This window comes from Nycticebus coucang, chromosome 17, assembly GCF_027406575.1.
Source record: "Nycticebus coucang isolate mNycCou1 chromosome 17, mNycCou1.pri, whole genome shotgun sequence".
NCBI lineage: Eukaryota > Metazoa > Chordata > Mammalia > Primates > Lorisidae > Nycticebus > Nycticebus coucang.
Window position 1 is genome coordinate 49117792 of NC_069796.1, and position 27703 is coordinate 49145494.

General features: G+C 40.4%; 1 protein-coding gene across 6 annotated transcripts in view; it reads right to left on the reverse strand.

Annotated features, from left to right (window-relative positions):
• Positions 1–27703, reverse strand: part of SH3TC2 (SH3 domain and tetratricopeptide repeats 2) — a 151179-nt gene that overhangs the window by 117198 nt on the left and 6278 nt on the right. For all 6 annotated transcript variants that reach the window (XR_008375261.1, XM_053567039.1, XM_053567041.1 and 3 more), the window contains exons 2-9: positions 23951–24049; positions 20023–20150; positions 16990–17095; positions 15217–15360; positions 13776–13977; positions 12921–12994; positions 10570–10765; positions 77–210 (exon numbers count right to left, since the gene is read on the reverse strand). Coding sequence is in view for 5 of the 6 variants with exons in the window: in XM_053567039.1 (XP_053423014.1) it covers positions 77–210; positions 10570–10765; positions 12921–12994; positions 13776–13977; positions 15217–15360; positions 16990–17095; positions 20023–20150; positions 23951–24049 (1083 nt within the window). In the remaining variant the exon portion in view is untranslated. The remainder of the gene's footprint in view (positions 1–76; positions 211–10569; positions 10766–12920; positions 12995–13775; positions 13978–15216; positions 15361–16989; positions 17096–20022; positions 20151–23950; positions 24050–27703) is intronic.

The window sequence follows — 27703 nt, forward strand, 5'->3', positions numbered from 1 at the left end:
TTCCCAAATAGGGACATTCTCTTCATTTTGAGCAGCCTGAGACAGGCTCTCAAGGTGGGTTGAGGACAACACTCACTGAGCCGGTAGACAGATGTGATGTCAGTGTGAGCAAGGGTATGGAGGAAGCTGGCACACTCGGCCTTCCTGTCACCTCCCAGGGCCCACAGGGAGCATCTTTCTTCATCGCTGAGAAAGGCAGAGTTCCTGCTCCTGCAAGAGACGTAGCAACTGGTCAGTCCACGTTTTCAGACTCAACCCCTTCGTCTTTCCACTACAATGTAGTGAGGGACATAGAGAAGCCATTGACCATTTGCTCCTAGCTGCAATTGGACCCCTCATCTCTCTCTGGCTCTGTTCTTTGCTGCCAAGTAAGAAGAGCTTCTAGCACCTGATACTTGGAGAACTGAGTAGGGTTGTTACTCAGTGGGTCAAAGTGGGGATGAAAACACCCCTCCTAATAAAACTCCATCTCCCAAGAAAAACAAAGCCCTTTCTTTTTTTTTTTTTTTTATTAAATCATAGCTGTGTACATTAATGAGATCATGGGGCACCATAGACTGGTTTTATAGACTGTTTGACACATTTTCATCACATTGGTTAATATAGCCTTCCTGGCATTTTCTTAGTCATTCTATTAAGACATTTATATTCTACATTTACTAAGTTTCACATGTACCCTTGTAAGATGCACCACAGGTGTAATCCCACCAATCACCCTCCCTGCGCCCATCCTCTCCCTTTCCTTCCCTCCCTCTCCCCCTTCCCTATATTCTTAGGTTATAACTGGATTATAGCTTTTATATGAAAGCCATAAATTAGTTTCATAGTAGGACTGAGTACATTGGATACTTTTTCTTCCATTCTTGAGATACTTTACTAAGAAGAATATGCTCCAGCTACATCCATGTAAACATGAAAGAGGTTAAGTCTCCATCTTTCTTTAAGGCTGCATAATATTCCATGGTGTACATATACCACAATTTATTAATCCATTCATGGATTGATGGACACTTGGGCTTTTTCCATGACTTAGCAATTATGAATTGGGCTGCAATAAACATTCTGGTACAAATATCTTTGTTACAGTGTGATTTTTGGTCTTCTGGGTATATACCTAGTAGAGGAATTATAGGATTGAATGGCAGATCTATTTTTAGATCTCTAAGTGTTCTCCAAACATCTTTCCAAAAGGAATGTATTAATTTGCATTCCTACCAGCAGTGTAGAAGTGTTCCCTTTTCTCCACATCCACGCCAACATCTCTGGTCTTGGGATTTTGTGATATAGGCTAGTCTCACTGGAGTTAGATGGTATCTCAAAGTAGTTTTGATTTGCATTTCTCTGATGATTAAGGATGATGAGCATTTTTTCATATGTCTGTAGACCGTGCACCTGTCTTCTTCAGAGAAGTTTCTCTTCAAGTCCCTTGCCCAACCTGCAATGGGATCACTTGTTCTTTTCTTGCTCATACATTTGAGTTCTCTGTGGATTCTGGTTATTAAACCTTTGTCAGAGATATAACCTGCAAATATCTTCTCCCATTCTGAGGACTTTTTGCTTGCTTTACTTACTGTGTTCTTGGCTGTGCAGAAGCTTTTTAGTTTGATCAGGTCCCAGTAGTGTATTTTTGAAGCTGCTTCAATTGCCCAGGAGGTCCTCCTCATAAAATACTCACCCAGACCTATTTCTTCAAGGGATTTCCCTGCACTCTCTTCTAGTATTTTTATATTTCATGTCTTAAGTATAAATCTTTAATCCAGTGAGAGTCTATCCTAGTTAATGGTGAAAGGTGTGGGTCCAGTTTCAGTCTTCTACAGGTTGCCAGCCAGTTCACCCAGCACCATTTGTTAAATAGGGCATCTTTTCCCCACTGAATGTTATTTTTTATTATTATTAAATCATAGCTGTGTACATTAAGGTGATCATGGGGCACCATACACTGATTTTATAGACCGTTTGACACATTTTCATCACACTGGTTAACGTAGCCTTCCTGGCATTTTCTTAGTTATTGTGTTAAGACATTTACATTCTACATTTACTAAGTTTCACATATACCCTTGTAAGATGCACCGCAGGTGTAATCCCACCAATCACCCTCCTTCCCCTCCCTTTCCTCCTTCCCCCTATTCTTGGGTTATAACTGGGTTATAGCTTTCATATGAAAGCCATAAATTAGTTTCATAGGAGGACTGAGTACATTGGATACTTTTTCTTCCATTCTTGAGATACTTTACTAAGAAGAATATGCTCCAGCTCCATCCATGTAAACATGAAAGAGGTAAAGTCTCCATCTTTCTTTAAGGCTGCATAATATTCCATGGTGTACATATACCACAATTTATTAATCCAATCGTGGCTCAATGGGCACTTGGGCTTTTTCCATAATTTAGCAATTATGAATTGGGCTGCAATAAACATTCTGGTACAAATATCTTTGTTATGATGTGATTTTTGGTCTTCTGGGTATATGCCTAGAAGACCAAATTATAGGAATTATAGGATTGAATGGGAGATCTATTTTTAGATCTCTAGGTGTTCTCCAAACATCTTTCCAAAAGGAATGTATTAATTTGCATTCCCACCAGCAGTGTAGGAGTGTTCCCTTTTGTCCACATCCACACCAACATCTCTGGTCTTGGGGGGGCTAATCTTACTAGCATTAGATGATATCTCAAAGTAGTTTTGATTTGCATTTCTCTGATGATTAAGGATTATGAGCATTTTTTCATATGTCTGTAGGCCATGCGCCTGTCTTCTTCAGAGAAGTTCCCACTGAATGTTTTTAATTGGCTTGTCAAATATCAAATAATGGTAAGTAGCTGGGTTGATCTCTTGGTTCTCTATTCTGTTCCATACATCTACCTCTCTGTTTTTGTGCCATTACCATGCTGTTTTGATCACTATCGATTTATAGTATAGTCTGAGGTCCAGTAGCGTGATTCCTCCTGCTTTGTTTTTATTTCTGAGTAACGTTTTGGCTATTCGAGGTTTTTTCTGATTCCATATAAAATGAAGTATTATTTTTTCAAGCTCTTTAAAGTATGACAGTGGATCTTTAATACAGATTGCATTAAATTGTATATTGCTTTGGGTAGTATGGACATTTTAACAATGTTGATTCTTCCCAGCCATGAACATGGTATGTTTTTCCATTTGTTAACATTTTCAGCTATTTCTTTTCTTAGAGTTACATAGTTCTCTTTATAGAGATCTTTCATGTCCTTTGCTAGATAAACTCCCAAATATTTCATCTTTTTTGGCACTACTGTGAATGGAATAGAGTCCTTAACTGTTTTTTCAGCTTGACTATTGTTGGTATATATAAAGGCTACCAATTTATGAATTTTGATTTTGTTACCTGAGATGCCGCTGTATTCCAAACCAGGAAAAGACCCAACAAGAAAAGAAAATTATAGACCAGTATCACTAATGAATATAGATGCAAAAATATTCAACAAGATCCTAACAAACAGAATTCAGCAACACATCAAACAAATTATACATCTTGACCAAGTCGGTTTTATCCTAGGGTCTCAAGGCTGGTTCAATATACATAAATCTTTAAGTATAATTCAGCACATAAACAAATTAAAAAACAAAGACCATATGATTCTCTCAGTTGATGCAGAAAACGCTTTTGATAATATCCTTCATGATCAGAACACTTAAGAAAATTGGTATAGAAGGGACATTCCTTAAACTGATAGAGGCCATCTACAGCAAACTTATAGCCAATATCGTATTGAATGGAGTTAAATTGCAATCATTTCCACTCAGATCAGGAACCAAACAAGACTGCCCATTGTCTCCATTGCCCTTTAACATTATAACAAAGCCCTTTCTATCAACCCTTACCCATCCTTTGGAACCACAGGCTGCCCATTTTTAATAGAACAAAGAGGATTGCCCTAAAGAGTTGAAGAGGGACCATTAAAAGAGGTTTCTTTATCCTTAGGTTATTTCAAGAAAAAATTACAGACAGGTGACACAATCTAGAGAAACAACAAAGTCTGACTATGGTCAGAAGGAATCTTCCACAATCATTGAGATAATTCCATGACACAGAACACAGTTTATGTAACATTAAGAGAGGATTACATATTGCCAAGAGATAGGAAGTGGGTAGAAGAAGGGCTGGGGCAAGGTGGAAAAAATAATTATAAATAATAGAGATTTTTATACTCACCTTGTTGTGTAAACTAATTGTTAGAACTAATTCAATTACTAGAAATTTGTTACAGAATTAAATAATTTGAAAACTAGATAAAATCTAGTATCTACGGGCAGTGCCTGTGGCTCAGTGAGTAGGGCACGGGTCCCATATACTGAGGGTGGCGGGTTCAAACCCGGCCCCAGCCAAACTGCAACAAAAAAATAGCAGGGCATTGTGGTGGGCACCTGTAGTCCCAGCTACTTGGGAGGCTGAGGCAAGAGAATTGATTAAGCTCAGGAGTTGGAGGTTGCTGTGAACTGTGATGCCATGGCACTATACTGAGGAGGACAAAGGGAGACTCTGTCTCTAAAAAAAAAAAAAAAAAAAAAAAACTAGTATCTATAAGAACAGTACTTTAATATAATTTTCAATTTTAAATAGAGATTATTTTATGTTGGAACCAATTTTTTAAAACAAAATTATCATAGAAGCCCAAGAATTAATAATAGCTAAAACTTTGGGGATGTTTATGGTGAATCAGACACTGTTATCCCAGCTAATCCATGGAATTACTCTATGAGCCTGACACTATTCTTATTTCATTTTTACAGGTGAATAATCTGAGGCATAGCAAAATTAAGTCAATGCTTGGGGAGTGGTGGAACAGGACATAAGAAGAGCTTCTCCAAAAGCAGGGTTCAGGGAGGGGATGCGACAGGGTTGCCACTTACCATTTGTACCCAACATTTTCAGATAAATGCAGTTTGAAATTTGTAGGATAATATTTAGAAATAAACATATCCTACATCAAACACACAAAGTGAACTCATTGTGAGTTTAAAACGGCTTGCTATTCTTACAGAGGCTTAAGGGACCTGGGTCCCCCTCAGAAATGCACAGAGTTAACTTGTCTGGAGTTAAAATTCCACAAGCCAATTCTCTGAAGTTGTGCAACCCATCAAGCCTGACGCCAAAGGGCATGCTGCCCTTCCTCAGAGATATGGGCCAGAGGGTTGACGTATGTTAAAAACATATTTTCAGAGGTCTATAGGTGCTCTGCCCTGAGAAGAGGCACAGTCGTTACTTCATGCTGAGTAAACTTGAGTGAACACTTTAAGGTACTCTTCCATTAACTCTGTTCCCCTGTGCCTGCTTTCTTCTTTGTGATCTTTATTTAGATACCTGCCCAAGAGATTAGTCAGTGTCTAGAAAAGAATGTTTTCTGCTGAAGTGATTGTGTTGATGTAGTAACAGGATATTTCCTTGCAAGTTAATTTCAGATAGGTAAAATGAGGTAATGGTAAAACTAACAGATGATAGGTTAAGTGTGTACGTGACTAGAAGTGTATAAAATCAAACCTTCGAATAAAGAATTTTGCTACACGCCATCCCATGCTGTGTAGTCTGTTTCTTGCCCTCATTTCTTAACATTGCAAGAGTGAGCTTATCCCTGAAGGCTGCAAGGCTGTCCTTCTGCAGCATTGGTATTCACACCAACAAAATTGAATGATGAGAACAGCTGTATGAATGGCTCGAGGTCATACCACTAATTAGTGGCAGAAGTGGTACTAGAGCCATATCCTGACATCCAGCCCAGCACTCTCCCCACTACATTTATTGACACCGCCACTGCTATCTCTCTGACCTGATCTCCAGATTTTTCCCAGCACTATGAAAGCTTTCAGCCTCAGAACAGCATGCAATTGAAATCTACAACTAAATTTAGTTGAGATAAAAAATATATATAAAGTATTACTCCCAATTTTTTTTAAACTGAAGTTTGTTTATTTATTTATTTATTTTGAGACAGAGTCTCACTATGTCACCCTCGGTAGAGTGCTGTGGTGTCACAGCTCACAACAAACTCAAACTCTTGGGCTCAAGCGATTCTCTTGCCTCAGCCTCCCAAGTAGTTGGGACTACAGGCGCCTGCCACAACACCTAGCTATTTTTTGGTTGCAATTGTCATTGCTGTTTAGCAGGCCAAGGCTGGTTTCAAACCTGCCAGCTTCAGTGTATGTGACCAGCACCCTACCCACTGAGCTACAGGTGCCTCCCTATCCCAAATTTTTGCAGGACTCTTTAGTTTACAAAGTATTCCTAAACCTAATGTATCTATCTTTCACTCTTCATAGCAACCCTAGGATGTGAATTTTTAAAATCCATGTTTGTAGACAAAGGAATCAGTTCATAAAAGTTCAGGAACATACTCAGAATTGTACACCTAGAAAGTGGTAAAGTTGAGACCAAAACAGGTCTTTTTACCTCTGTGTCCATTGCCTCACAGCTGAGTTTCAGGTATTTAGAAAGAGTCTAACAAACCTTAAAAGTAACATTAGGGATTTCCAAATGTGAAAATTGGATTAGAAGAATACAGCAAAACTTCTAACAATATAGGAGGCTGAAGTGCTCTAACAGAGCTGCTCTCCCTAAGATACACAGAAAAATCCTGGATAAAATCTAACTGAAATGAATATTTTAATACATACTTTCACTTTAAAGAAAGAAGGAGAAAACCCTGGGAGCCAGAAACAAAAGGAGAAATCAAACCAAATTCAGGTTAGTAGGTAAGAGCAGATAGTCCAAAGTCCCTGGTGGTTTCATCTGGGACAGTGGCCCCCAGAGCTGGGCTGATCTTACAATGTCCCCCAGGGACCAGAGATGTGATTTTGGAACTTGTATGAAGCAGGGAGCTGCATTAAGCTCCCTATATAAAGCCTGGAGTCTGAAAAGCCAGGAACTCTGATAAACAGGGGATTTGGGAATTCTTCCTACCTGCCCAGAACATACTTTCCATCTATCTGAGTCTCTGGGGGAAAGAAAATTGAACCCCTAGGCTACACCACTGGGAGACATGGAGTATGTGAACAATGTAGATATCACAGTCAATGAAGTAATACTATAACGTCACGAGCTCCTGAGATTCCAGAAAAAGCAAATGTGAAACCTGCTCTATAGGGAGGTTTTCTTCAGTCCAGGATTCATACAAATTCCATCCTCTAAAATGATAAAAATTAGTTCACATAACAAAAATTACAAAACTCCACAAGAAAATGAACTATTCACACAGACAAGCAGATAAACAAAATGGTAAATTAACACAACAAAAACTAGAAATGACAGTAGAATAACTTATGACAAACATGGTTAAAATGAGGAAATAAAAAGCATAAATAGAAGCTATCACGAAAAGATGAGGGGAAACAACCAAATTTGGAAAAACAGTGAAATACAAAGTCTAACAACAAAAAAATAAAAGGCATGGAAATTAAAAACTACATGACTGGGTTAAACAGCAGGTTTAGTCATAGCAGAAGAGAGAATTAGTGAAACTGAAGATCATGTTAAAAAAAATCAATAAGAATGTATCCTAGAATGACAAAAAGGATGAAAAATATAAAAGAAGTGATTAAGCAAGGCTGAGGATAGAATAAGTCCAACGTACCTCTATAGGAGTTCCAGAAGACAGACTAAAAAGAATAAGAGAGAGCCAATATTCAAAGACAGAATGAGAATTTTCCAGAATTGAAGAAAGATATGAGTCTTCAGATTGAAGAAGCACACTAAGTCCTGAACAAAATAAATAAGTGTCATTTTTAACAAAATATCTTTTCCTTTGAAGCTATAAATCTTAAAGTTTGCCATTTCTTCTAATTCTTTATAGTTTTAATTATCCATTACTTAACTATTCAATTTCATGGGCTGAAAAAATTAAATATGAAAGATAAGGACATAAATTAATGAAATAAAAACAATAAGTAGAAGAAAATAATCAAGGTAAATGCTATGATTAGTGAAATATTATTATAGAAAACAAAGAAACAATAAAGATGGTCAAGAAAAGAAAAATTGATTCTCTGAAAAGACTAATAAAATGGACAAATCCCTGGAAAATGAATTTAAATGAATACTATGTTAATAGTTATTTTCCCTCCACCCTTTTTTTTTTTTTTTGAGACAGAGTATCACTTTGTCACCCTTAGTAGACTGCGGTGGCATCATACTCACAGCAACCTCAAACTCTTGGGCTTAAGCTATTCTCTTCCCTCAGCATCCTGAGTAGCTGGAAGTACCAGCATCCACCACAACACCCGGCAATTTTTAGAGACGAGGTCTCTCTCTGACTCAGGCTAGTCTCCAACCTGTGAGCTCAGGCAATCCACCCGCCTCAGCCTCCCAAGTGCTGGGATTACAGGCATGAGCCACCGTGCCCAGCCTTCCCTCCACACTTTGAAGAAGTTATTCTATACCTAGCTAAATTATCATTCAAGAATATGTTTTAAGTATATATAAGACAAACAAGGATTGAGGGCTGAGAGTATTTATACACATAACCCACAGATCTCCACTGAAATAACTACTGAAAATGATATACTTTATGAAGAAGGAAGTGAAATATTACTATAAGTATATAACATATCACATCTGGACATATAATAATACACTTGTAAAATACTAACAACAAAAAGAAAATCTTTAAAAAAACAAGGAAAAGCTGCCTACCTGCAAAGAGATAGCTATGAGACTAACAACAAAATTCTTGCCAGAAAAAAATAGATGCCCACCAAAAATAAATCATAAAGACGACACAGACAAACAATACATGCATAAAGAATAAAAGAGGGGATGTAACAAAAAGATACAATTTTTAAAAGGTTAATACTATAAAATATTAATACTGGCTTTTCTCCTATGATTTTTTTGCTGGTTTAAGTGCATTAATTTATCAATCTAACTTATTTTTAGCTTAGATGTTTCAGTGTACACACACACACACACTTCAGGGAGTAATATACCAGCTCAAGGAAAGAACCTAAAGGAAGAGGAAGGAGACCAGCAAACGCTGAGAGCTTCAGAAACTCAATACTAAATAAACATAGGCTAAGAGTGCCCTCCAGTGGCCAGACAGGGAAATAGGGCACAACTTGTAAAGTGTGGCTGTCATTCTGATCTCAAAATCTATCCCCTATTGCTGTTTCAGGGATGTCTACTATCTAGAAAGGGTTCTGGGGAGTATACAAGGAGCCAGTTCTCCTGTATTCTCCTTCTTTTTGGCCCTCCTGGATCATCCTCCCCTTCTATAGAAGATGTGCAATCTCTGGTGCTTTGGGTCCCACAGCTGACCACGTGTAGGCCAGCACTGTGACACTGTGGAAATAAGGAGAAAATAATACTGCCACCTCACAGGAAACAGGGGACCCTGTTCTTCAGTATGTCAGTGTGACAATGTACCCCTTACCAGTAAGACAGCTACAATGTGATAATTAATTTAGGGGTGCCTAGTTACTGTCATGTCACTTGGGGCAAGGTGTGAGGTGCACACGTCTTATGAAGTCTGACATTTGCCCCCAATATCCTATTAAAACTGCCTCTCAAAGATGACCATGCAGAATAATGGCAAGAACACGAACAATAAGAGCTAATGCATATTGGTCATGCGCGCGCGCGCACGCGCACACACACACGCAGAGACACGCACTGTGCCAAGCACCGTTCCAAGCGTGCTAGTTCCTATGCCTGTGCAGAAAGCCCATCTCAGAGGAACTAGGAAACATCTCTGCTGCCTGCTCCTTCAAGTCAGGATGGTTGGGACAGGCTGGCCATCTGCTGCTGACTGGCCAGGCCCACAGGCCTGCTCCTCCAAACCAGCCCTGCAGTTTCAGGCAGAAGAGAGTAAAAGACAAACTCCACTCTCTAGAATCTCTCTAGTGGTTCTCAACCTTCCTAATGCCGTGACCCTTTAATACAGTTCCTCAGTTGTGGTGTACTCCGACCATAAAATTATTTTTGTTGCTACTTCATAACTGTAATTTTGCTGCTGTTACGAATCATAATGTAAATATCTGATATGCAGGATGGTCTTAGGCAACCCCTGTGAAAGGGTCGTTCAATCCCAAAGGGGTCGCAACCCACAGGTTGAGAACCACTGCTCTAGATAGCATGACCTTCACTTATTACACCTTTAGCTTGAAAGGAGAATGGCTGCAGACCTGTGTGAGTCCCAGCCCCCAGCCCCATGTGGAAGAGAATGTCTGCTCACCGAGCTGGGACTCTGTTGCTCCCTGTACACACCTCTTCTGTAATGAGGACCCTTGGTTGAAAAGCAGGGTCCATGTGGGCAGCAGGATCCCAGCACCGAGACTGCTCCCTCGGTGCCTGACGCAGGGCCTTTGTCTTACATCTGTGTTTCTCTCCTTGTATGCAGGACACCTCATGACCATCTGCTGCAATGGACTGAACTGACCCTGATCACTCACCCCTCCTTCTTCTCCTTGTTTGTGTCAACCCTGGATGTCCAAATGCACTTGTCTGGCTCAGTGTCATCAGGGCTCCACCTGCAGATCTGCTCGGAGTGGGGAGGGACCCCTGAGGAAGGCAGCCCAGCTCCACAACATACTCACTGTCACACTTACATTGGGGAATAAGAATCGGGATCTATGCTCGTGATGGGAACAAAGCCCACTTCCCCTGAGCTGATTGACTTTCCAATGAACCACTGAAGCCCAGGTATGATAAAGCCGATGATCTCGATGCTTTCTCCCTGCTGGAAACTCAGCTCATCCTTTTCTTCTGCCTCATAATCCTTCAAGGCCTTACATCGTCCCCTGCCTGTGGGAAGGAGCACACAGGTCAGCTACGTAAGGTAGAAACAGCTGAGCCTTCCACTACCCTCCAATGTAAGGCAAAATGCTAAATGAATGTTCCCAGACAACATTAGAATCTCAAGATCAGTGCAGTTTCTCTCTCTCTCTCTCTGTCACACACACACACATACACAAAAATGGCAGAAATGACTCAAGGCATTTTTCACCTTGGTAAACCAGGACTTAAAAAAAAAAAATTACAATGTGCTTCCATTGTTTTAGAAAAGAAAAGATGCTGTAACAAACGTAAGAAAGATATTCTTGGAATGCAGGCTATGCCTTAAAACTGAATAAAGGTAGCTATGGAAAAGTGTGAAGCTCACTATATTGTCCTGGCTTATATGATTTTGCCAGTTTATGTAAATATTTTGTCATGCTTGACACAAATCCATAGACCAGCAAGTGCAAATCATTATACCAGAAGATCTCAACATGGCCTTCCAGCTCCCTTGGCCACTCTGACCCTCAGGCTCCCCAACCATGAAATGGAGATCACGAGGATACCCGATGCTTATAAATATGAGGAAGAACCAAAAAGAGGAAGTGCCCAATACCTGGTACCTAGTCAATTCCCAATAAATGTTAGCCTCATTATCACTAGGAATAAACAGCTACTGATGACCCAGAGGGATCAGAAAGAGTCTCCTCCGGACGATGGTAATTACTCAGTCTGCTAAGTTGCCTAACTGGGATCTAGTAATGACCTTTTTATGTGTGTTGTACCGCCCAGTTTACAAAGTACATTTATTATATCCATTTTCTCAGATCTTCCCAAGAGCCCTGAAGGGCAAGGATAACAGAATTCCTTTATCATAGATTAGAAAGTGGAGGTTCAGAGAAGGTATGTGATTTGTCTAAGGAGCTTACATGTGGCCAGACGGGTGGAGAACTTAACTCTTCTGACTGAGGGTTGACTCCTCTTCCCACTAATCTTGCTCTGGTGAAAATAAGGACTCTTTTGTGCTTCAGTTTCTTAATTTGCTTTCACTTCTCAGCCAAAGCTACTGGCTTTTTTTTTTCCCTGTCATTTTTGTCAAGCTTCTATTGATGTATCTTCAAGATCAGCAATTGCCATTGCTTTGTGGGTTAATAGGATCAACCCTGTGTTACATATCTACCATGTGCAAGAAACTGCACTAAATGATTTAAGAGTCAATTTGCTTACAACATGCCAACATAGGCACTGGTGCATGATTTTACTAATAAGGAAGTTGTAGCATACTGAGGGCAGGGGGGTTGGCCCTTGGGCCAAGGTCACACTGGTTTTAAGTTGTGGAGTAGAATTTGAACCCAGAGCAGATTTCAAAGCCCCATACTCCTAACTACAAGGCTGTACTGTCTCAGAAAATTAAAAAACGTTATTTGTCGTCAGTAATTCATTAGTTCTAATGTCTGGGTTGTGTAATTCTTTCTATTTCTGTTTTTAAACATTAGTTGGGCTCAGAACTTGTAAAAGAACTACAAATGTGTGGCAGGAGTTAGGGGGAGTTCTAAAGATGAAGATGAAAGGAAAGTATACTATAGATACCAAAAAATATTGGACTTAATTATCCAATAAATACACATACACAGTACTTACAGATATGTGCATATATATACACAAACTTTCAGATAGAGATTGCTCAAATTATACACACATGTGTGTGGATATACATTTCATTCATTTATTCAGCAAATATTTACTGACTACCCACTATGTGCCAGGCATGCCTACTCTTCCTAAATTCAGAGTTAATTTCACAAAACTCTAAGGAAAATTAGAAAATCTTTTGACCAGAGATCAAAAATAGGCATACTTCAGGCCATATTTGGCTCACAAAACATTTACGCCAGGCTGTTTTTTCTTTCCTCATCTATCTTTGGGTCCCTGCCATCCCTACCATTCCATGCGTCTGTGCGACCTGCCTGCTCTGCACATGTTTGTATCTGCAGCCCTGGGATGAGACCTCTCATTTCCAGGCAGGGAAACCCACGCATACAGACAGAAACTGGCTTCCTTAAATCCAGTCAGAAGCAGAGGCGAGACAGGAATTCACATCAACTGACTCCAAATCTGCAGATAAAATTAGGAGGTAAGACATTATCTTCCTAACAATACTGTGTTTTCCACTCAGCCGTACCGATCTGATAGGAGCCTGTCCAATCCCTCTTCCTGGAAAGGCCACAGCTTCCTGGATAATTCTTTAGGAACCATCTGCCAATGGAAACATTGGGTTTGCAAACACAGGTTTCAAAAAATTACGGCAATGAACAGAATAGTCTGTGGGAATGACAATGACGATGGTAAGTATTGTTATTTCTTGTATTTTAATGATGGCAAACATTTACTGAGAACTTACTTTATACCAAGCACTGTGGAAAAGAAGTTTAGCAGCCATGGGGTGCTGTCTGTAATTAGTCTGTCAGTTAGATGACCAACTGTCCCCTTACATCTGCATTGCCAAGTTCTCTGTCATAGCCACGCATAGCATCCACACCTGGGATGATGTGTTTTGTCACACTGTATTTTAGAGATTACAATACTTTCCAGCAGGTGCTCTTAAACTTTAGAGTGAAAATATTCCATAGGGTGTGATTAACATTCCCTAGGGTACTGATTTAAAATGCATATTCCTGGACCTGACCCTGAAAGAGTCAGAGGAGAGCCAGGGAGTATAAATTTATAGTAACATCTCCAGGGGTGGCTGATGGAATTGGCTCCCAGGCCATTCACTGAGAATGCATTACAGGACAGGTAGTATATTTCCTCCTAGCTCCCATGTCTGTCTGAAATTTAGAATTGTCTCCAATTTCATCAAATTGTTCAAACCTTGACTATTAAAAATTAAAATAAAATAGCAGAAAGACAAAAATCCACCCAGACTCTGTTCTCTCCCCCACACTGTGGATGCTGCATCTGAAAGCATGCCCACATTGTTCCCTGCAGACCTCAGTCTGCTCTGAGAGCCTCACCCAGGAGGCAGGTGGCTACTCACTGGTGGAACGGGAGATGCAGAGGCTCCAAGGCTGACACGGGCACCAGGCCCCGCTGACCCGTCACCAAGGACACACCTTCCCACTCATACCCTCCTTCAGCTGTCTTCACTAAGATTAACTCATCCTTGCGAAGTGTCAAACACTCCCCTTCCTTCTCGGCTGGCTGAGCCACGGAGAACATTGCTCTGCAGAAGAACTGGCCTGGAGATAATGAACAAAGCAGCAGCCTTCTGAGGAGCAGCACAAAGGGAAAAGGGATTATCACAATTCTCTAACAGGGAGTAAAGAGGACAGCCCAGGGGAAGGCATCGCAAGAGGTCCTTGTGATCCCAGGGAAACTGATACAAAGAATAAAACCACTGAAAGGGAATTCGCTTAGAATAGATGCCAACACTTTAGAGTAATTTGTGAGAATAAGGCTTCAATGGGACTTTACTTGGAGAAAGAAATGAAATAAAAACTGACCAAAATATATTCCTATTTAATAGAACTTCATTTATAATTACAACCTCATGCTTAATCTTAGAACCAACAAAGAACAAATTGACTTGGGCGAATGTAATTCCTACAGCTACATTTTATAATAGCACAATAAAATTCTTTTCTTCATACATGATTATGCAGTGCAATCATAAAGAGAATTATTTTTTTCAAAAATGTCATATGCAAATCTGGCTCTTTCAGAGTGTCTGTTATGTCACCAGGCTTGTCCATCACAGCTTTTAACTGGTGGGTGGTGACCTTGATAAAATCCTCACTTGTAAACAGATTGGGGGAGTGCTTCAAAGGGTTCTTCAAAATCACTTTTCATTATCAGACTTTTTTTTTTTTTTTAGCCAGGGCTGGGTTTGAACCTGTCACCTCCGGCGTATGAGGCCGGCGTCTTACTCCTTTGAGCCACAGGCCCCGCCTAAGACTTTTTCTTTTATTGTTTGGGATTCATTGAGAGTATAAAGAATTAGGTTGCGCTGACAACATCACTTTTCTTGATTTCATTAAATACTTTAAATTATGCAAGATTTGTGAGTTTACTTTACAATGAAATTATATCACATGTTTATAAAAGTGCTTCTCAATCTTAGATGCATATTAGAACTATGTGGGAAACTTTCCAAAACATGCCAGCCAGTGTCTGGGCTCCACCCCCAGCATGCTAATGAACATAGGCATCAACTGGCGTGGGCATCTTGCAGGGGCATCTTTGTAAAACTCCCCAAGTTGTTCTAACAGCACACGGGAAGACAGACCAACACAGCTATTCATGTGACATCAGGGTTGAACTGAGAGGAATGTTTGGAGTACTATTAACATTGTAATAGGTTCATTGGTGACAATTGCATGTTTGAATGACTTTTGCATCCATTCATATCTTACTTATTTCAAGTCTCTAGTAGCAAATATCCAGATAAGATCCCCTCCCCACTGCTACACCACACTCACCTTCCTGTATCAGGAGTCCCAGGTGGATTGTTTCCAAGTGTTTTTCATCTACGGACACCTGGATCTCTGTATCCTCCACCAATCTGCAGTTGAGCCAGTACTTGTGGTCAAAGAGGAGATGCTCCAGACATGTGGCTACATAGCCTGGGAAGGCAAACCAACATGATAAAGGATCCCCACCATTAGCTGAGCACAGAAGGGAGTGAAAAGCTCCCTCCTAAAGCCCAGAGGGACGGGTCCCCAGCCTGCCACTGAACAGCAAATAGGACAGCATAAGAGGGGCAGACACTTTCCAGAATGAATTCATTCTTCTAAGCATCTGTTGGGAGACTTGAGTTGTTCTTAAATTCTATTTGCCATTTTCAACATATTATGGGTCTCCACAAATACATAACAAGATGACCAAACCCAACTGCCTTTTTCTAACACATCCATGGAAGTCTCCAAATTTACTCTCAGGGTTTTACTCTCAGGGTTCCTGATCCCCATGTCAAGTTCTCCTGACCTGAGGTTCAAATTCCTGTGTCGCTGATGATGAGAAGGTCTCCAGAGCCCACAAAGGAGTTAGCACTGACTTCTGTATAACCACTCTTCCCTCTGCCCCTTCTGCAATTAATAGCAAACTCTCACCTGATAAAAGCAGACTAAAAACTATGTAAATTGTAAAATTACAATAATTATCTGTAGTGTGTTAAACATGCCTGTAAACATGAATTATTTGTGTTAAAATGTTTCTTGTTTCTTCTTTTGAGACTTCTTCTTTTTCTTATAATGCTAAAACTGTCTCTTTCCATTCTGACTGTCCATTGTGTCAGTTTAAGCCTTAAGCATCTTCTATAATTGCACTTCTTGAACTTTAAAGGTGCACACAGATCACCTGGGGATCTTATTAAAATGCAGATACTGATTCAGTATATTTGGGGTAGGGCTTGAGAGTCTCCCTTTTTAGCAGGATCTAGGCAACGCCCATGAAACTGGTTCATGGGGCAGAGTTTGAATAGTGAGGCTCTCCAATGGTCCAGAATGAGCTATGCAGCATAAGGAACAGAAAACTTCCCAAGACCCTAAGAAGAGAAGTTACATCTTCCAGCCATGAGCCACCTTGCCCCTCCCCCCGTCTCTCCCTGTGCAGAGCTGCATGGAACCCAGCATTTTCTGGGACATGTAAAATGAGCATCAAGGTGGCTTCTTGCTTTGCTTGGCTTTGCTTTGTAATTTCCCAACCAAAAGCAGCTCTCTGGAGAAGGCAGGTGAGCCATTTCCCACCACGGTGGCACTAATGCTATGCCCAAATGTCCTTCTTTACCTTCTAGAAAACCCTGCCACTGGGGGCTGCTATAAGCCAATAATCTCATCTTTCTTTGACTCTTTTCCAAATACTTTCTTTGACTCTTTTCCAAATGGGAAAAGCTTCGGGAACTTTACTATTTCATGCAGCTACTTTTATCTTAATCAAGACCAGCTCCCTTTTAAAAGCAAATCAATTTCACATCTATCCCAGTACTTTGAATTTAGTAGATGACCAATAACTGTTTGACCATGGATCTCCCTGGACACAAGGAAGAGAACTTCTTTATGTGGCCTTTTACGATAGGAGTTAATATTTGCTTTAGATTTCATTTCAGGAAATTTGTAATATTCCAAAACTTAACCATCAATCTTAGGACTCTATCTCTTCTAATATCAGAGCCAGACCAATTCCTTAAGGTCAAGCCTACAAATTGGCTGAGCTGTGAAGTAGATCCTCTCTCACCTGCCTGCTTTGTGTCATACCTAAATTAAGGTAGGTGGAAAACTTCCAGATTTCCTCCATGGTCTTGAAGGTGATGAGGAACTGAGCCCTCTGGGACTGGATCCTGACCAGCCTTGCAGAGAGGTCCTGAATAAAGAGAACAATGAGTCAGCCTGAGATGACAGGAGTGTTCTGTTGACGAGCTTACATATGCACCAAATGGTTTGTAGGAACTTCTTGATTATGGCATTGATTTTTACATTACCACACACAGACTAAAAACTGGAAATAACCTAAATATTCATCAACAGAAGTCTGGTTAAAATGAAGTACAATTTTTCCATACAATGAAATATTATGAAATTATGCAGCCGCAAAAAAGAATGAAGACGCTCTTTGTATGGATACAGCCTGCAGACATAATAACGCCCCTATACAACCACATCAACAAAGGAAACCAGGGCACAGAATGATGTATTGAGAATTCTACTACTTGTGAATTTAAAAAAGCACATGTGGGAGAGTATGATTCATAGAAAGTATTTGGAAGCAAATTTGATTGTGAATTTGTGTCTAATGATTATTTGTCTGAAGCTGTAAAAAGAAAAAACAAAGCACATAAAAATACAAAAAATCCCAAATCCTTCCTCCTAGAGATCACTAATGTTAACATCTCCATGTATTAACTTTGAATCTTTTTTCCTAGATAAGTTTCCATGTAACTATTTTCTATAAATAGGATCATATTATGTATGTTATTTTGCAATCATCTTTTGTTACTAAAAAGATATATTTTCTGAGCCATCTCCCATGTCATTAGGCAATCGTTATTTTTAATGGTTGTATTTACAATTTTTGTATCCAACATAATCGATTATTTCCTTATGGTTTCACATTTGGACAGCTTTGTATTTGTTAATATCCTAAATGGCACTGTGATAAATATCCTTGAGCTAAATCTTTCTGCATATCCTTAAATGTTTTGGCAAAAGTGATCCCAAGAAGTGCAGCTGGGAACCCAAGGATATGCACCATTTTCAATCCTAAAATGCAGGTACCCTGCTGCCCTCCAGAAAGGTGCTTCCGTTTACATGCTCACAGGCAGAGCAAAAGGTGGCTTGTGAGCCTCTTCTTTTTTGAAATACCTGGAAAAACAGGCCTGAATCAGAGCCAGACTAGTCTTCCCCTAAGTCTCTGTTGTTTGTACGGCCCCTGGAATTGACTAGAGAACACGGCTCCCCTAGGCCAGGTCCTGCCATCAACACCAATCCCTGCACCCCCTCAGGAGGGAATTATAGAGGAAGAAGGAGAAAAGGGCACAAGGATGCGAAGGAAGAGCCCCTAGTTCAGCAAAGTCAGAAATCTGGAGTTCTGCCATCCCAAACCCCAGGAGGCCCCAGATTCCTGGAGGATGTAAATCCTATAATTAAGGACGAGGTGATACTAGGTGAAAACTCATTTACACAGACACGGATTTACGTGCCAGGCGCTTCACCAAGCTTTATGAGCAATGCTTCATATAACTCCCACAATAGCCCTACAAAGACAATGTAATGACAGTAGTTGATCCATTCTAAGATTTGCTTTTATCACACTTAACAAATAAACGATGGGGAAGCATGGCGTCATTCTTAATCTGCACAATTTGTTTTCTTTCTTGGAGTAACATAAAATAATAGCACAGTTTATAATCAATGGCATCTTAGATCTAGTGAAAAATCACTTTGTTCCTGTTCACATTCAAGGAGGCCGAGGCACAGAGAGGTTAAGTAACTGGCCCAAGGCCACCTGCAAGGGAGTAAGCCACTAGATCCCTAATCCAGCTGACACCAGGCATCAGCTTCGGCCCACAAGCTTGTCCAGCTCAACCCTACTCCTGTCATACCAGAGATGACTCAAAATAGAGGAATATCTATGGTACCAATTAGCAGCCAATGTCTCCAAGTTCCTGAGTTCTGACGATTAACAAAATAAAATAAAATAAAACTTAAAATTTTTGGTCACTATTTATGGAGTTCATACCACAACCCAAACACCAGGCCAAGCTCTTTACAGGGACCACCTCAGTTTCTCCTCCTGAAAAACCAGACATGATCTTCTTGGCTGCCTGACATTTAGAGTACTTTTCTTCCATGAATTTGAATTTGTGCCAGATTAATGGGGACTATAAACATAAGTAGAACATATGGAAAACAATAGTCTCCTTCCTCTACCTCCAGTTGTAACAACTTTTATCATTTCTGATTTTAGTTCTCCTAATTAATACCCGCTAAATTGTAAATAATTTGATCCTTAGTTTAACATTAAAGGTATTATCTACCCACTAAGAAAGATGAAGAAGGGTGGCGCCTGTGGCTCAAGGAGTAGGGCGCTGGTCCCATATGCCAGAGGTGGTGGGTTCAAACCCAGCCCCGGCCAAAAAAAAAAAAAAAAACCACAAAAAAAAAAAAAAAAGAAAGATGAAGAATTGGTTTATTTACCTTATTGCCTTTTCCTCCTCTCATTCTAATATTTATAGTTATCAGTTTTTGATTGATAATTTTGGTACTTTAAAAATACATACTTAGTGGTTACCAGCAGCAGGGAAGAGGGGATAATGGAGAGCTCTTGTTTAATGGGGAGAGTTTCTGTTTAGAATGATGAGAAAGTGCTGGAGATGGGTAAGTTGTGAGTGGCCTTATGTCATGGTGAATTGTACACTTGAAAAACAACTTTAGGTTATGTATATTGTGTCACAGTCACAGTAAAAAAAAAATTCAAAATTATCCCATTGGAAAAAATATATACATAATGAGATAGTATTATAACAATTTCCATTCTCCAGAGGTTAAGTAACTCCCCAAAGGTCATATGACTAATAGTAGCACTTTAAAACCAACTTTTCCAGGTTGCCCCATTCTAAGTCCCTGCCTCTTCCTGCTAAGCAGAGAATGTGCCTACAATCATTCATTCATCCATTCAGTCAGTCAGTCTTTCTGGCATCAGATGTTTTCTCTTTGTTCTGGGTGCTGTCTTAGGTGCTAGGGACAGACGTAAGACTGGCCAGCAGACTTCTACCTGCTTCCAACACTCACCTTAAATAGTGCCCGCACCTCCTGGTCCTCATTCTCCAGTGCCCAGAGGCGCCTGCGGGCTGCTTCCTGCAAGGGTCCATTTACGCACTTTCTGGAGCGGCTCTTTACACAGAAAGAGAGCGTCAGATCTTAAAGAGAACAGAGAGACATCCACCCATGAATGGATTAACAAATTGTAGTATATGTATGCTGTGGAATACTATGCAGCCATAAAAAAGGAATGGAGACTTTTCACCTTGTATGTTTACATGGATGGAACTGAAACATATTCTTTTTAGTAAAGTATCTCAAGAATGGGGGGGAAAGTATCCAACGTACTCAGCCCTATTATGAAACTAATATATAATCACCTACACATTTATACGAATAATAAAACACTGCAGTCCAGAAAGGAGGGAAAAGGAGGGTGAGGGGAGGGGAAGGGACAGGGCAGGAGGAGGGAAGGTATTTGGTGAGACCTCACCTAATGTGCACAATGCAATGGTACATCTCAAAACTATTAAGAGTAGAGTATAAATGTCTTACCACAACAAATAAGTAAGTGAGGTGATGGTTATGTTAATCAGTTTGATGTAAGCATTCCACATTGTACATCAAATAAGCACATTATACCTCATAAATGTACACAGTTATGATTTAATAAAAGAAAAAAGAAAGAAATGCCATGAAAAGGAAGAAAGAATTAGATAAATCCCTATTTTTCCCTTCACATATTTACCTGAACCCTAATTTGGGGCCTCAGTAATTACAGATTAGAGTTGGTCTCTGAACACCCCTTTAAACTGTTCTCCCCAGAGGGGGGGTAAGTAATGCCACCCAGGATGGCTCTGGAACGGCAGGAGTTGATACAGTCCCATTGGTATTTCTGCTTTGCACAAGGCTTATTCCTACCCTGCAGCACGAATGTGATGGTGCTGACACAAAACCAGCCAATTCATTTATTGCTTCTTGTGGATGATTTGTGAAAGTTTTCACTAAACACTACTTTACCAACATTTGAAGTAAATATATTTATGTGTTAAATTTATAATATGTAATAGACTTATGAATTATACATACACACATCTCTAATCCCTTTCTTTCTGATACTGCATTTATTAATGTTTGACAGGGTGTGTGGTGTATTAAAATGTATCTTTCAGTTCTTCAAAACTCACATTGATTAACAAATAGTTATTGAGAACCTCCAGGAGCCAGCAGCTGTTTTGGGAGCTAAAGATACAGCAGAGAACAAGACAGACAAGTCCCTGTTCTCACGGAGCTTGTATTCTACTCAGCAAGTAATGCCATCAATGCAATCATTTCGGATGGAGAAAAGTGCTATTAACAAAATTTAGTGGAGTCAAGAGGTAGAAGGATGGAGTAGCCAGAGGATGGGGTATCACTTTGGTAGCGTTGGCAGGAAAAGCCACACTGAAGAGGTTTATCTTATAATTGCACTTTGCAAGGTCTTCTTTAGATATTAATTAGCAACCTGTTAATAATTATCCAATGCAGGAACCCAGGAAGGTCCTGGACTAAACAGAGATTTCTCTTCTAGTCCCAACTTGCCAGGAGCTTTACAAGTTCCTGAGTAGGTTAGAAATGGCCCCTGTCAAGCTGAGCTGGGTCCACAAGGCAGCCCTCAACTCCTGCCTTTAAGAAGTCCGTGTTTAACCTACAATTCCTGAAAGTGCTGTGGTTCACACCAGCTCCTATGTGACATGCACAAATGACTTGACTTAGAGGTGAACTTCGGGTAGATGTTGTTCTACTCAGTCCCTTCCTGGTCTGTTTTCAGTGTCATGCAGGCCTTTCATTTCCAGCAGCCCCCGTGCAGCCTGCATGGGGGCCTCACAGCATGCTGATGGCCAGGAGGAGGCAGAGCATAAAGACGATGGATGAGCAGGGAGGAGACACAGACATGGGCTTAAGGCTTCGCTCTGCTCCTCAATAACTGTGCCACCCAGGGCAGTTTTAATTGCCTCTCTATGCCTGGCTTTCCCCATTAGAAAAACCCATAGGGGTTCTAAGAGGCTTACTAAATGACATTGCGCATAGAAACATATTTGCTCAGTGCTTGGTACATCTCAAGCATTCAATAAACACATTAACCATTAGCAATTGCCCTGCCCCCACTCTAGCAATTACTGCTCACAGCTGCACTTATTGGTCCTTTCCACCAAACGCCACCTCTCCCGTCCATCCAAAACCTGATCCAGACTCCCCTCTGGAATCTCTCTTAGAATAGCCCCTGCTGACTGACAGCCCTTTCAGTGTGAATCTTGCCATAATATGGAACTCAGAAGACCTGGACTTCTATAAGCTGATTGCTTTCGAATCTCAAATAGTGAGGAGAGAAATGAGGCTCAGGGCAGAACGTCTGTGCCTACAGTGGGATCCTACAGGGCTCTGCATCACCAGTAAATCAAGTTCAGTGTGAAGTATACTGTGCCATATCTTAATCCTTCTAGACACCGGTCCCGTAAATCATGATAATGTATCTGATAGATTCTGTCTGTTCTTTGTAGAGGAGAGGCTGGCAGCTCTGTCCTTACTCCCTGACTATCCTAGAAACATCCTCAGGGTATAAAATGCTAAACGATGGACAGGTGCAGCCTGAGGTCAGTTCAGTTTCACCTACAGATACCCTTTGTTCATTGGCCTTCATGTGTTGATGAGGCAAAATGCTGACTCCACTGTGTTCATGAAACAGCAGATGGTAATTCAGGTTTTTCCAGGGATGACCCAACCTAATAGACAGATAAGCAGCTTGACACAAAGGACAAGGTTGTTCTCATCGTCCCCTAAGAAGTTTGACAGTTTTGAATTCGAAATTGGGAAAAGAAAGAACTTAGTATGACATTTATACAATATCTATTATATGATTCATATTCTTTCAAATATCCATAATGTAAATCTTTTCACAAATCTATATTTTATAACCCAGGGAGAGGGATATTTTTGGAGGACAAAAGAGCCTTGTCCTATGAATAAGGACCTTCCTCATCACATGGTAACTGGGGCAGTAAAGTCGTTTCCCCCTCTAAGACTCCGCTTCCTGCCTGCCAAGTGGAGATTTTGGAGCCTCTGCCTAGAGCTTACCCCATGCAGGTAAGAAGAACGTATAAGAACCACTCGGCTCATGATTTGCTTCAAATCAGTGGCCACTGCTACTGTACAACAGAAACCAACTCTTCTCAAGGTTTGTCCTCAGAGTTTTTAGTTCAGGGTTCAGCCCTGGTGTAGCTTTCTCTGAGGACAATTTTCTCTTTATCAAGGTCTCTTAAAGGGGAAACATCCCTTAAAGGGGACCTTGTGAAAGATGCATTTTAAAAACAGGATTTTTTTTTTCACATTAAGTTCAAAATCTTTTTCTGCTTCTGAAAGTTTCATACAGATGCTCTTGTGCTCAGCCAATCCCACCTCACATATTCAACCCTTCATTCACTTATTTATTCGATAAATATTTTTTCAGAACCTACTACAATAAGGTACCATAGTAAGTATTATATGGAATATGGATGTGACCACCATATATTCATTCAATGGTTCATATGTTTATTTATCAGACATTTTCTTAATACCAACTATATACAAACAAAAATTACCCCTGCCCTCTCTAAATACCTTGAAATCTAATATATGACATACTTTTCTTTCACATAGCAAATATTTATGGAGCTCCTAAGATGTGCCAGAATGTGAAGAGATTTGAATGCCAGCCTGAGAAGGTTTGAATTAATCTCATGGGCAGTGGATTGCAATGGAGGATTTGTGAGCAAGTGAAGATTGTAGTTAATGTCATGGTGACAAAGATGTATTTGCTGGTGGCTCCAGGAAAGGGTCAGAGGGAGAGAGTCTATAGATGGGAGAGATAGGAGGATACTGCAATATTCTACACAGAGGATGTTTTTGAAACTAGAGCTTGTCTTTGGGAGTTAGATACCTGACGTCGTGTTCTGTGGCAGGAAACATTTTTCCTTATATTCAGATGAGGATCTACCCTCCCTCGATGCAGTTAGATCCTTGGAAGGAGTTTCTTTACCTGGAGAAGATAAAATAAAAAATCATTCATGAGAGTATAAACAGGTTTTAAGCAAGGGCTACAAGTTCTGTAGAGTGGCATTTTTTTCCCCAGATGAGTGGCCCGGAATTCTATTTGTTATCACCACTGCCTTATAATTATTTGGTGTTGTGCTATTATCAAGAACTGCCATGCAAGCTATCTCAATCCTGCAGCAGGCTGGGTGTCCCCCTCTTATTAAAAATGCATATTCCCACCCACAAGTCAAACCCAGTCCTACAGCTTAGTACACTGAAGGTGCCTAATGCACATCGAGGCTACATATCATGGGTCTGATTACAGCAAGGCTGGGGGTCATTGGGTGGGTAGCAGAAGAGCTGGAGTGAACACAGAGATCAGCATCACTAGGGAGATGACTGGGCATGGCTGTAATGTCCCTAAAATGTATGACTGTCCCCAGCTCTCCTTCTGTCCACTAAATAGGGTCCTATTGGGGAACAGTCTCCCAGCTTTCCAAAGAGTTCTTGTCTTTGCAACTAGAAAAGTGGAGTGAAAAGAAAAAAGAAGGTCAGGGCACAGGCTAGGGCTGGGGAGAAGGGTACTTCCTTGGCAGGGTATTGAAAAGGGAGAAGCAACTTGGCTGTGCTCCTGCAACCTTCAGTTGGTTTGGGACATGCAGCATTAGAATCACCGAGGCACATCGGGCTGAGTGGATTTTATGATGAGTACAGCTTGAATGCTATAGTGAGAACATCAATCACTCTTCGCATGAGACTCCAATTTTCAGAAATGAAAGGTAGAAAATTAGGTTATTAGGAAAATGAAGGAGACCTGCTTTTATTTTTTTCAGCAAGAGAAACTCATGGGGAATTTAAGGAAGACTTCAAGGCATGAGTAATTACATATTATGTACATTTGAAGATGTGGGATCTGTTTGAAGGGAGTATTTAAAATATATTTCACAATTATTTTTAAAGGGTTTAGGATGTATTTAGAAACAAATGGATTACCTTTCTCTTTTCTTTTTATTGTTTTTAATGTTTAGTTTATGATGCTATGCAACTCCTTATGTTTTTAACTTTGCTTGAGATATTATGGCTTCTTAGATTCATTTTTATTTGTTACAGTGTTAAGTCACAAGTGATTATTTTATTTTAGCTTTTAGATTTTTTGAAGATTTGCTCTATATTTTTCTGAAATATTCATGAATCTCCTTATTAAAGAAACTTTCAAGAGTATTAAAAAAAAAAAAAAAAGAAAAGGGAGTAAAGCTGTAATGCACAAAAAACCCGATACGGCTACAGAATGTGGGCTTCCTTTATGGTACTCTCAAAATACAAGGGAACTCGGGGCTTTAACACGCTAATTTCAGTTGCTGGATTCTGTTCTTTTCTCCCCCCCTCCCCCAATGAAATTGCTTAAGAGCTATACTGTAGGATCAGAATATTGAAATCATTACCTGGTCCTGGAAAGAAAGGTTAGGCGTCTTGTCTCAACCACTATTTGTGAGTCACACATTTAATCCTCCCGGTTTCTTGTGAAACTGTGGGTCTGAGTGAAGCAGGTTTTGCATTCTGGAGCAGTGCTCCAGCCCAAGAGTGCACAGGGATGGAGCAGCCACACTCACTGCAGGTTAACACTGAACCTACATTCTCATACAGCTGCCCAGGAGCCCATGTCCCCATTCTGTGCCTAGGGAGGGTCTTTGACATCCAAATTGAGAGCCTCCCTTTCTTCATAACAGGAGCTCTATTTGGGGTGATGTACAAGGAGAATGAAATAGATTTCAGCTTGAAAAGGCAGACGGAGGGGCCCACCAGCCGACAGTTCTTCATCCAGTAAATCTTGTTAGCTGTTCAGTGCTGAGAGCTAAGCAGCTTAGCTGGAGAACAGAATCGTTTTGTAGTTCTGCCCTCAGCAACTAAGCGCAACTGCAGCAAAAAGGCACTGGCTTGGGAATCATGAGATATGAGAATGGACACCAAAGTCTCCCATGCGGGAGTTACAAGACCTTGGGAAAGACACTTGTCCTGTCTCCTTTTTGAGATTTCACTTTCCCCATCTATAAATGAAGGGTTGAACTAAACTAGTGTTTCTGAACCCCAAGTGCCTGTTTGACTCTCCCAGGTTGCTTTTTTAAATTACAGCTTTATTCCCAGAGATTCTTATTTAAGGGACCTATAGTGCAGCCATAGATTTTTTTCGTTGTTGTTAATTCCCCAAATGATTCTAACTTGAGCCAGTATCAAGAACCACAAGTCCAAATAGGTGCTTCTGAAATTTTAATGTGCGATTAAATCACCTGAGATACTGATAAAATACAGGCTCTGCATGTCTGCCGTGTTCCCAGGTGACGCTCGTGACACTGGGGCCACACTTGGAGCAACAGCCTGCTTCCCTAGCCTAGGACAAAGTTTGACTATAGGCTATAGCAAACATCTTTTCTTATTTCTTTTGGCCCACACAGTGACTTTTTACTTTGAGTCACTTGATATCATTTAGAAATTAGAATATTTTACATAACCCAGATGCTTAGGTTTGCTTTGAAATGTGGACAATCTGTAGCCCACAGCTCACAGTCAGCTGGGGCTGAGTGGTTGCTAACCCTACAGAGCATGTGTTGTCCAGCCACAGTGGTCCCCCCTCTACCCAGTCACTCATTTACACCCGGCCCTGACAAGTTTGAGAGCGGATACAAGTATCAGATGTGTGTTTTGCAAATATTAATCCTCTGCCTGTGGCTTATATTTTATTTTCTTGACAGATTATTTTGGCCCACACAGTGACTTTTTACTTTGTGGGGGGAAAGCAAGATTACCAGTAAAAAGATCAGCAGAATAGGAGGGTATGAGATTTGCACACACATGAGACAGCAGAGATCAGCCTGTGTGTGCTGAAGAGGTGGGTGATCACGGGACTAAAATTAATAAGTCTGGAAGGGTTAGGATGGGGGAGCAAGGTTAAAGTAGGTGGAGGTGTTTTAAAATGATACAGTAAGAAATGGGAACTGTAAGACACTTTTGAGCATAGAAGTGGAATAATAAAAGTGAAACTTCTACTTATGGTTGAATAGGAAGGACAAGGAGAAGGAAATATGAGGAAGGGGGAGCAGCCAAAAAGCTGCTATGGAAATCCAGGGATGTGGGTGTGAGAATGTGGACTGTGATCTTGGCAATAAAAAGTGAGGGAATAGGGTGAATGATGCTATATTTTAAAGGAAGCAAAGAGAAGGCATCTTTACATATTGAATATGAGGAATAAAGATGGGGAAGAGGCAATAATTAAAGAAAATAAATGGTGGAAGGTATTTAAGAGATCATTTAGTTCCACTTCAGATTTTACTATTGTGAAACTAAGGCTCAGTGGAGGAGTGATTTTACCAAGGTCACACAGCAAATTAGAAAAAAAAAAAATCAGAGTCATCCAAATCAATGGGTACAGACCCTTGTTGTTTCTATATTAACCTGCCCTTGGAACTGTGAGGTCTAAGGTCTCTGATCAGGAAAACCTCTCAAACATGACAATTTGCTAAAAAGGAGAATTCACTTTCATTTCTCCTCTGTCAACCTCTCTTTACTGCCCACTCACCAGCACACTCAACTTTAAGAAGAAAACAAGACAATAGACATTTCCCTGCATGCTTTTCTTGCACCCACATTTTCTTTCTTTTTTGAC